Source organism: Cetorhinus maximus, chromosome 6, assembly GCF_964194155.1.
Source record: "Cetorhinus maximus chromosome 6, sCetMax3.hap1.1, whole genome shotgun sequence".
Taxonomy (NCBI): domain Eukaryota; kingdom Metazoa; phylum Chordata; class Chondrichthyes; order Lamniformes; family Cetorhinidae; genus Cetorhinus; species Cetorhinus maximus.
Genome location: NC_135884.1, coordinates 113396313 through 113404763, shown reverse-complemented (window position 1 = coordinate 113404763; position 8451 = coordinate 113396313). Strand labels below are relative to the sequence as shown.

The 8451-nt window shown below is 40.7% G+C and overlaps 1 protein-coding gene across 2 annotated transcripts in view; it reads right to left on the bottom strand.

The window, feature by feature from the left end:
* Positions 1–3374: 3374 nt before the first annotated feature.
* peds1a (plasmanylethanolamine desaturase 1a) overlaps positions 3375–8451 on the bottom strand; it is a 123050-nt gene continuing 117973 nt past the window's right edge. For both annotated transcript variants that reach the window (XM_078544316.1, XM_078544318.1), the window contains 2 exons: positions 8096–8308; positions 3375–6432 (listed from right to left, as the gene is read on the bottom strand). In XM_078544316.1, the coding sequence (XP_078400442.1) occupies positions 6311–6432; positions 8096–8308 (335 nt within the window). In that variant the 3' untranslated portion in view covers positions 3375–6310. The remainder of the gene's footprint in view (positions 6433–8095; positions 8309–8451) is intronic.

Sequence of the window (8451 nt, the reverse complement as noted above, 5' to 3'; positions counted from 1 at the left end):
GTTAAAATGGCAAGCGATAGGGAGGTTTGGGTCTTTCTTGCGGACAGACCGCAGGTGTTCTGCAAAGCGGTCGCCCAGTTTGCATTTGGTCTCTCCAATGTAGAGGAGACCACATTGGGAGCAACGAATGCAGTAGACTAAGTTAGGGGAAATGCAAGTGAAATGCTGCTTCACTTGAGTGTTTGGGCCCTTGGACGGTGAGGAGAGAGGAAGTAAAGGGGCAGGTGTTGCATCTTCTGCGTGGGCATGGGGAGGTGCCATAGGTGGGGGTTGAGGAGTAGGGGATGATGGAGGAGTGGACCAGGGTGTCCCGGAGGGAACGATCCCTACGGAATGCCGCCGGGGGGGGTGAGGGGAAGATGTGTTTGGTGGTGGCATCATGCTGGAGTTGGCGGAAATGGCGGAGGATGATCCTTTGAATGCGGAGGCTGGTGGGGTGATAAGTGAAGACAAGGGGGACCCTATCATGTTTCTGGGAGGGAGGAGAAGGCGTGAGGGCGGATGCGCGGGAGATGGGCCGGACACGGTTGAGGGCCCTGTCAACGACCGTGGGTGGAAAACCTCGGTTAAGGAAGAAGGAGGACATGTCAGAGGAGCTGTTTTTGAAGGTAGCGTCATCAGAACAGATGCGACGGAGGCGAAGGAACTAAGAGAATGGGATGGAGTCCTTACAGGAAGCGGGGTGTGAGGAGCTGTAGTCGAGGTAGCTGTGGGAGTCGGTAGGCTTGTAATGGGTATTGGTGAACAGTCTATCATCAGAAATTGAGACAGAGAGGTCAAGGAAGGGAAGGGAAGTGTCAGAGATGGACGATGTGAAAATGATGGAGGGGTGGAGATTGGAAGCAAAATTAATAAATTTTTCCGGGTCCCGACGAGCGCATGAAGCAGCACCGAAGTAATCATCGATGTACCGGAGAAAGAGTTGTGGGAGGGGGCCGGAGTAGGACTGGAACAAGGAATGTTCCACATACCCCATAAAGAGACAGGCATAGCTGGGGCCCATGCGGGTACCCATAGCCACACCTTTTATTTGGAGGAAGTGAGAGGCGTTAAAGGAGAAATTGTTCAGTGTGAGAACAAGTTCAGCCAGACGGAGGAGAGTAGTGGTGGATGGGGATTGTTTGGGCCTCTGTTCAAGGAAGAAGCTAAGGGCCCTCAGACCATCCTGGTGGGGGATGGAGGATGAATGGTTTGCCTAAGATTTTGTACCACTTTTAAAGCATTCCTTGAAATAAACACATTTCAGTGAGACCAGCATTTAAACACTGCCGTATGAAATGCAGCAAAAAAGAAACTGCTGGGTAGACATTGGAGGAAAATAACTTGTGCCAAGTGGTGGGGCTGGTAATGGTGCCTCATACCCCTAGACTAGTGCTGGCGGAGCTTCAATAAACTGGCAAGTACAGGTCATGTAGTACACTGGCCACTGACTTTGCTCTTCCTTGGCATCAACAGTTAACTCAAAAAAGTTAATAGCTCTACAAGTAACGCTTCACACAGCAAAGTGGTTAACTCAAGAGCTAACAGTACAAGCTCGTATCTCACTGCAGCAATTACTTGCATGCAGAACTCCAAATCCTCTTCCTCCACTTTAGCAAGGTAATGACAGCAGATCTATTACATCAGCTATTTGGTGTGTGGGAGACACCCCACGAATGCTATACCTCACACAATTCTCTTAATCTTATTACAGAAGAAACCCATGCATGATGTCCGCAAGATGCAGAGAACTGGACAAGACATTTCAGGCATCAGAGGTGCACCCCATCACTTCCCCCTGTACCATCCTCCAGAGCAGCAGGTGTCATGATTTCAATGGAGAGCAGTAACTTTGAAAAAGAAATTCAAACTCCTAGTTATCAACTGAAAGAATTATGCCATAAGGTTTAAGGTTTTAAACAAAAACTTTTACAAGAGTTAAACAAAGCAAACACTGCTAACTTAACACTATAATTCATAAACACATATCCTTTAAACCAAAAAAATCTCAGAACACTTTCTGTTCTGCTTTTATTTAAACCCATGTTTAAGTATACCTTAACCAAGTATAGGAGATCCCCCTATACTTAACAGGATTTTGACAGTTCTCTCTGTTCTCCTGGAACAAACCTAAAGTGTGCCACAGCTCTTCAGAATTCACTGATTCTCCTCAGTGTTCCTGCCATCTCCAAGGAATGAAATTTATTGGGGTCCTTCCACTAATATCCAGCTAGGCAACCCTCCAGCTCTCCTGCAACACTTTATGATCGGAAACACCATAGTTCAAGGATGGGCCTCACTGCTTTCTTGCCTAGTGACTCCAAAACAGAAAACACCCTTGGTTCCTGATAGCCTTTGTCACGAGTCTACAGTTCCTGAGAGATTTTTTCAAAGCTGTTTCCAGGCTCCATCTGACTGCTTCTGTGAGGAATCATACAGCTAAATCCAAAACCAAAAAAAGCCTCCCTGCAATCCATTTCCACAAAAATGTGGCACACCTGGGATGACCCAGATAGAGATCCAAACTAGTTGTTATCTCCAATTCTCAAATCTGACCTTTGATCTGAAAAGTGTATGAATACTTTAAGACCTTCCCTTGTTTACCAGCTGCTTTCCAACCTCTCTTTGATTGGGGGAAATTACATGACTAATTTATATTTCTAATGCAGACAATTGCAACCCTACCAGACTCTCTGGCTCCATTATGAAATGAAGAGAGGACCACATATTATTTATTGTTTTCCCATTTCCAATTCTGTCCTTGTTAAATAAACATAGGCCACGCTTTGAATTGCAATCTTTAGGTCTGTTTACCAGCTTCGCATCAGTTATTTTCATTTATCTTACATTTAAAAATTTCAATCCACAAACTAAAAGTTATATTCCTAAAGCATATGAATCATGAAATTAAATATTCGTAACACAGGCCATAAAACCGGTAGGGAGGCTCTCTTATAACCAAAAGAAATGGTGAGAATCAGTGAGGCACGAGGTAGCTCAGACTCAAGATCTAGACATGCAGCCAGCAGATTGCAATCTGTAGACTCCAAAGTCACACCTCCATATTTTAATAAGTCCTAATAACACCCATGAGGCTCTAGATCACAAATGGAAACTACAGTGCAACTAAAAATAGGGCAGAACCAGGCCCTGCCCCAGAACACTCATTCAAAAAGGCATACATACTCATTTTACATCATAAGTTCACTCACATTGGCAAGTAATTCATTTAAGATGAAGGATCATTACCTAAGAGGTTCATAATAAAAATCCTAAATATGACCCAAATTGTTAAACACATGAATGGTTCTTATAAAGCAAAATAAATCAATGAGAATGCAAAATCTCTCTAAAACTTCAACAGGGAGAAACAAAACAAACTTGAATTTTCAAAATCCGAGAAAGGCAAAGAAATGTTTATTAATAAACTCGACTTAAGATCGTTGATACATATTCAAAGTGTAGTCCCCTTCAGCTCGAAGTAGCACATTTTCAAGCATTCCTGGCTTTAAAATTAGAATAAGGAGCTGTGGGGTGACCAACATCACAGTAAAACAAAAGTATGATTAGGGCCCCCATTCAATACAGGCAGTCTTGTAGTCCTGGTCAGCTTGGGGGGCAAGTGACATTCCACTTAAATAGCTCCCAATGAGTGATCCTGCTCATCAGGTTGTATCATTTTCATTTGGAAACTAAATGAACCCCATGTACCAAACCATAAATATGGTTTATGGTCCCTCAGAAGATACAAAAAGGAATCCTTTCTGAAAAAAGAATACATGAATGATTCTGCCAACTTTTGAGAAACAGTATAATGAGTAGCAAGATGAGGCAGTGGAATTTATATCTACACAAATAGGATGACTTGATAGCTCAACAGGAACTAAGTAGAAATATAATTCGGATCTTACCCCGTTCATACAGCACAATATAGGATATTTTTGGAACACAAAATTTCATTTGTAATTACATTTAATATGTGTGGTATAAGGACACCAAAGTGACAGGAGGCAATCTTCTACAGTCCTAGATAAATTAGCAGTGTTGAGAGAAACTGATAGAGACTACTGTGAAGGTTAACAGGTGAAGAAGAAACCGAGGAGGGGGGATTAAACTAGAAAGTTATCTTATAGGTTATGATGGATATTCAACATAAGGCTAAGAAGCAGATGACAGGTGCAGATTTGAGAGCGTGCGCACGCGTGAGAGATAGGACACACATTAAACTAATGTACAGAACACAGCAGAGGGATGAGTGTTTGAGTCAGAGAGAAGAGTGTCCTAACTGCAGCTGCCAGAGTGGGATCATGATACTTCAAGATCGGCATCGCTCGAGCGATGTTATTTTTATATTTCAGTACCATCACTAGTTTCATCTCTAACTATATTAGCAGCACTGTACTATAAATGAGCCAGAACTAGTGCTTCTGACAGCACCCATCACACAACTTTTCTGTGCACTGTCAGAAGCAAATACAAAAGGCGCCTGCCACCAGATATGCATGTGATATTGGCATATTTATGACTGCAACTATATTGGCTTATACGGAACTTCACTTAAAGTCTATTGCCAGAAAACAAAATTGTAGTCAGGACTGTGCAAAAATGGCATATGTGCAGCTGTTTGTGTTGGCATTAGTTCTAGGAGCTCTACTCCACATTATAAATGGGATGGACTGTCCAACATCAAAAGAAGGATAAGTTTGAATAGTAGCTCTGATAATATAAACATCCATGGCTGCTGCAAGAAGTGAGAGTGAGGCCTGGAATTTGCAGTAGGGATAATGGTGAGGTTGCCAGCACTGTTATTGTTACTGTAGAAAGCTGTCAGCAATTTCGGGCACTGCACATGTGCAGTTAAATGCAGGAATTTGTAAACTCTGTTAGGGATACCCTGCTCCCCAAAGACTGTGCTGTTTCAGTCTTCACCAATGCAATCATTAGAAATCACTGATTTGTCATGAGCTTCAACCATTTATATATTAGTCTTGCAGCTAACAACCAATAAAAACATTAATAACTCCTGATAGAACAAGACTTGAGTTTTTAACGGCGTGGTAAGTCATAATTATTGCTGAACAACCTCCCTGGCCTGAGAAACTAATTTTACATATGTGGAGTCTCAGAATATTTTAAAATTGCAGAATTCTAATAAAATATATTTTTAAAATGTCTGTTCTGATATTTGTTTCTCACTTAGCCTTGTGTATATATCCCAATTTCCATTCAGCTTTCTGTACAATGGTTTAAATGCGATTTCCCTTTTTACTTCCTGCTTTGCTGTCTGTGCGAATTCTTCAATCTGATATGAGCAGCCTGCCAGCTGTCTACCCTGTTGCCGGATGGCACTGATCCCCTGTAGATGGCACAAATTGAAACTGAGGTCCGAGAACAGGAAATCTACGCTCTTGAGACTTAAAAATCTTTGTGGGCAGTTTTCTTAAGAGGTCAGCAGCTACTGCTGCTCCTTTGCCGCTGACCATAAAATGTAGACCACACAGGTCCTTGTCATGGATACAGACAACCATGTAGGATATTTATTCCCTCGCCTTTGGGACCAAATAAATATTTTTTACACTGTAGCTATGGTATAAGATCCATCTCCGCAGAAGCTAAGAAGCAAAACCACTGCCAGATGGACCTATTAACTCATCGCTGCAGTTCCTTACCAGAGCTGTTTCACAACCAAAGTAAACAGCAGAATTTTCTAGTGATCTTCTTGTTTATTCATGATGTAACTGTGAGGCTACATTAGGAGTGTGAAGACTTCTCTGACTTAGTTCTATATTATGATGTGTGACCTCACATAAAGCAATCATCAATATCAATGCTGATAAACAAAAAAATACTTTACATAAGTACAAAACTCAAATAAACTTTGTATGAAGTGCCCACATGAGCTTGTTCAATTTACTGAGATTGCAATCATTTCAATAGTGCTTAAGGCTGATCAGTATGCAATTACTTTTGTCACAGTCTTTCAAAATTCATCATTAAAATGGGACCCTGATCTTTTCATTTGCTTAAAATGTTGCTGGTGCTATTTTTGACTATATACTGAGTACAAAATAACATATATAGTCAACATCTTGTGCATTAAAGTAAAATGGTAAGCAAAGGATTTATTTCTACACCATTGTAAGCAGCTCATCTGAATGGCAACAACGATTTGCAAATAAAATGTCTTTCGAACATGCATCACATCTTGTAATAATGCAAGTTTCTAGATGCTGGTCAAGATTTAGCAAAATTAATCAGAAGCTTCTTCACTTCTTAAGCATGGCTCAGCCTCTTCAGTTGCCCAGTACACCATCAGTCAGCTTACAGTCTTTTATTCCATCTTGTGGGCCCACTTCATATCATCAGTCCGTGGCTTGTGTCCAGTTAAATTTGTTACGAGATACTCAAAGTTCTTCCAAAATCCAATCTTCTCTAGAAGGTAATTCAGCCATCCTGAGCACAACAAAGAAGGTTTACATACATCAGGTTGTGCAGTCTCAGAAACATCACAAACTTTTAAACCTTCTATGCACTTTCTATACGTCAGTGTTTTGGACAAATGAGGTTAATTTTCCTCATCAAAGCCTCTTTTGTTCCTTTGCCAACTTTTATGTCATTCTATAATGATATATCTTACGAGAATCTTAAATGAATAAGCCCATGAATTTGGGCTTTGGCTCTCACCCAGTATTGTTGAATATTACAAATCAATTTTAAAATGAATTTCAACATGTTGCAGTTGAACAAAAGACATGTAAAACCTGCTTTTTTTTTACAAATGGTCATTTTAAAATGCTGTAACTAAAAACAGTATTTCAAGGCTGCTTCAAATCCCTGATTGATCCCTGTGCAGCCAATTTTTCTTGTTTTCTGCTGGTTCTGTTTTATTCAGGTCTATTTGTTACTACTGACAGTAGGTTATTAATAATTCGACGTGGAGAGTGTTGCTTACTGAGAACTGAGAACATATCATTCCTGAGAGAGAAGAGGGCTGTTAGGCCACATTCTCCCTTGAAACAGATGCTCTCCCCTGTGGATTGTTTGTAAATACATTCATCGTTGGTGTCCTACAAAACAACTCATCATTTTTTCCAATGCCTGTTAGTGAACCTAGCTTCCTCAACAAGGAGGATGTTTGGGTACTTCTGGATGTAAAACTAGGGCCTGGCTTTCTTGTGCTAGCTGGAAAAAAATACTACAACGAAAAAGTGGGAATTCTGCAGTTAGTTTAAAGACAACTCAGTCTTAAATGAGATGATTGGCTAGGACTAGTTTAATACTCTTCACTAGTTGTGTGGCGCTATTGTGCAGAACATATACACGGAACATCACCTTTGCCGTAAATTAGGTTACACCAAAATGGCCTTATCCCTCAAATCTGATGATGTAACTGTTGTCTAGATCGAGGCCTGGGGATAACCCAGGTTGTTATACTGCATCACTCATGTGAGTCAATAACCCAAACAAAATGAAATTCTGCAATGCTCCGTTGAGCTTGGGTAACGAAAGATTATTTCACACAGGATGATGACAAGTGATCGATCCCATTGTGGAGCATTTTACCTCAGGTGGCAACGAGGCAACATTGTTAGTCACTTTTAGGACAAAAGCAGCCCCTTTTCATTTGACTGCAAGCGCTGGATGGTAACTACTTTTGGACATGAATTTCAATCAACAAAAGGTAAAACACCTAAATTCTCCCATTAATATTTCACAGCCAGACATGAATACAAAATAAATAAATAAATTAGGCAGCTATTCATATCTCTCTGGAGTGGGATGAGGTTGCTTTCCTTTTTACAGCCATTGCTAGCAGGAATAAAGAGTCTTCAGTGATTTTTCTAATTTGCCTTACAGGTCTTGTATCAACATCAGTATTCAGTAGAGTAAGTATTTACATTGACTTTTGGGCAAGATTACATTTATAGATTCAATGCTCTACTGTCAAAGTGATCATAAGCAAATTACTGAACAATGAAGGCAATGCAACCAAGGCTTGCTATTTTAATTAAAATGGTCCCAGTTCAAGGATAAAGGTTTGAAGTAGTTTGTTGACAGTGCAATTTTCTGTCTCTGTTCTTGGGTTCTGAATTAGTATTTACAACTCTCACCCCACCTGTGGTAATGCAGAAGTAAGTTTCGTGAGGGGCAACATGATGGATTCGATGATGCTTTCTGGGCAAGATGATGTGAAGGTCCTGCAAGACAGTGACCCAGCGAGGCATACCAAAGTACGTGTGAGACCATTTGTGAATCTGATTGGTCATTGTCACAAATATGCCTAAACAGAACACATAACAATCCCAGGCATAAGCTTCACAGACAGCTTCTGCAAAAGAAAACAAAGAAGGAATCAAATGAAGCTCTGTCTTACAGCAATCAAACTAGCCACTCACATATTTGCCAATATTGAAAAAATAAATTTTGGCTAATAAACTGGAAAAATGTTCTCTCTTTGCATCACCTTTCAAG